Source organism: Penaeus japonicus, unplaced genomic scaffold (assembly GCF_977035675.1).
Source record: "Penaeus japonicus unplaced genomic scaffold, GWHDUDI00000001_assembly GWHDUDI00000022, whole genome shotgun sequence".
NCBI classification, from domain to species: domain Eukaryota; kingdom Metazoa; phylum Arthropoda; class Malacostraca; order Decapoda; family Penaeidae; genus Penaeus; species Penaeus japonicus.
The window spans coordinates 4,709,881-4,712,380 of record NW_028234424.1 but is presented as its reverse complement, the minus strand read 5'-3'; the positions used below and the strand labels follow the sequence as shown (position 1 = coordinate 4,712,380).

Below are 2,500 nucleotides of genomic sequence, written 5' to 3'. Positions count from 1 at the left end.
AATTTCACTGTAACTCATACTTTTCCCCCTATTTTTAACATTTATGTTTTGGCTGTAACGGTCTTTTCCGTTTCATAGAATTACGACTTGGCAGAAACACATTTAAAAAATACCTTTCGTGTTGCTGTTTACTTTTAGAAAACAAAATGTATTTAGATATTATTCTTTTCTGTGACACTTATTGAAATAAAGTATAAATAAAAATGAATATTTTCACAACGACAGTCAGGAAAGTATGTCTTTTCGGAAGATTTTACCTTGCAACCCAGCTGTTAGCTTCTCGTCAGAAATTCAAAACCCGCTGTGCAAGGGCATGCATATCATTTGTCACAAAAAATATATGTACAGGAGATGTTATACATTATACACAATGGAAGGGTTGGTTTATCCTTATCAAGGATTTACGGCCGTTTAGTACAAGATGGATTGCGTCAACTCCGCCCTGGGGATTCGCGCTTCGGTGGAGGTTCCAACAATATTTCAGGGCAGAGGCGGCTCGTAGGCTATAAAGGAGATCGTCAACACCTCTTTATCGCGGGTCGAATCTGTCAGTCGTCGTGTCGAGGCGATTTATCACTTTTAAATCCTGTAATAATGCGCGCACAGACCACTCGTCCGCGCCGCTGACACTTTATTTGACGTCGTAAATTCGAGTGTGTATCATATCGTTTTTTTTTTTTTTTTTTTTTTTTTTCAAGTATTTATTTTCAGTGTGAGTGCACATGCTCTCGCTCGTGTTAACACGAAACACGTAAACACATAAGCACAGACACGTGCCCGCACGCTCGCACACACACACACACACACACACACAGAGAGAGAGAGAGAGAGAGAGAGATTGATAGATAGATAGATAGATAGAGAGAGAGAGAGAGAGAGAGAGAGAGAGAGAGAGAGAGAGAGAGAGAGAGAGAGAGAGAGAGAGAGAGAGAGAGAGAGAGAGAGAGACCGAGACCGAGACCGAGACAAAGAGACAGAGAAGAGACAGACCCAAGTACAGAGAAAGAGAAAGAAGACCCTGTTTAAGCTTAATCCCACACCAGAGCGAGGTCGTCAGCGTCGTAGAAGAGAAAATGCAATCTTTAAGTAGCGCTAATACCGTATTTTGCGTTTTAGCGAAATGTCAATCATTAAAGAGAATTTGCCAAAATGGCTTGCCATTAAGGGCGTTCGTGTAGTGTTTCCTTGGGTCTCGCCTCGACTGCTTTTAGGATTTTCACCCTCTTGTACTAGAGGTTGGGATTAAATCTAGTAAGTGATTTGATAAATACATATAATGATGATTACTATCTGGCGTCGACGAGTTGTTGGTTTACAGAATGGGTTTTAGTCGTCGGGTTTCAATGGCAGGGAAATACGAGGTGGAAAATCAGGGTCAGGGAAGGGTGGTAATGTTAGTACATGTTACTAGTTACTAGTATATTGAGCATTTTACTATGTCAGTTTAATATGATAAGAGTATTTGAACTCAATGTATATGGATACTGGATAATTGTTACGAATTGTGATTATTACAAACGGGCCTAACTTGATTTTATAATGTTCTTGGTTTAGATCCACCCATTTGTTTGTCATAGTTTTTCTTTTTTCTTTTTACTAATTTCATACTGCTTAATTTTATTCACGTGCTTGTTATGTTCATTTGTTTGTTTGTGTTTTTGCTTCTTTACTTTGACGAAACTGAACGCTTTTCCATCATCTCTGTCACCGCGTTCTACTGATTATATATCCATGCCTTGTCATTTGTCAGCTGTCATTGTTCATCCGAGAATTATAGTTGTCGTAATAGCTTTGACATTAAAGTTACTTTTATTGCTCACGGTCTCGCCTTTATTAAGCAATTATGTTTTTTTTTATTCTTTGATTTTTTGAGAAGGGATTTCGACGCTGCTATAGGAAATAATCAGAGAAATTAAATAATTGTTTTCGTTCAAGTTGTTTTTATTTTCCTTTTTATTTTCTTTATTTTGCTTTGTTTTAGTGTTTCCTTCACTATCACTGATCAGTGTTGATAGATTTGCTTGGTTGCATTGTTGTGTTTCAAGTCTAAAGTATCGAATTATTAATTATGAATAGAGAAGTGTACTGTAGCAAATGCCCGCGTACTCTCTCTCTCTCTCTCTCTCTCTCTCTCTCTCTCTCTCTCTCTCTCTCTCTCTCTCTCTCTCTCTCTCTCTCTCTCTCTCTCTCTCTCTCTCTCTCTCTTAAATTCACACTCACACAAACACACATACCTAATTGATAAGAAAAAAATATATAAATATATGCATATACATCATATACATATATTCATATATACATATGCAAAGATTAAAGAATATATATATGAAAAAAAACGTTCTGACCCCCCCCCCCTCTCTTCCCCCCACCAGGAGAGGCCCCCCTCGAAGCCAAACTCGAGCACCGCCGCCTGTCCAACACCTCGTCCTTGGTTGGCCACTGGTCCTCGAGCTCACCCTCAGAGCTCGTCGCCGCTCTCAGGTCGCCCTCAGCGCGCCTC

At 39.4% G+C, this 2,500-nt stretch overlaps 1 protein-coding gene across 2 annotated transcripts in view; it reads left to right on the top strand.

The window, feature by feature from the left end:
* LOC122256223 (uncharacterized) overlaps nt 1-2,500 on the top strand; it is a 163,622-nt gene that overhangs the window by 88,953 nt on the left and 72,169 nt on the right. For both annotated transcript variants that reach the window (XM_086549341.1, XM_086549342.1), the window contains exon 3: nt 2,373-2,500. This exon is cut by the window's right edge and continues 150 nt beyond it. In XM_086549341.1, the coding sequence (XP_086405467.1) occupies nt 2,373-2,500 (128 nt within the window). The remainder of the gene's footprint in view (nt 1-2,372) is intronic.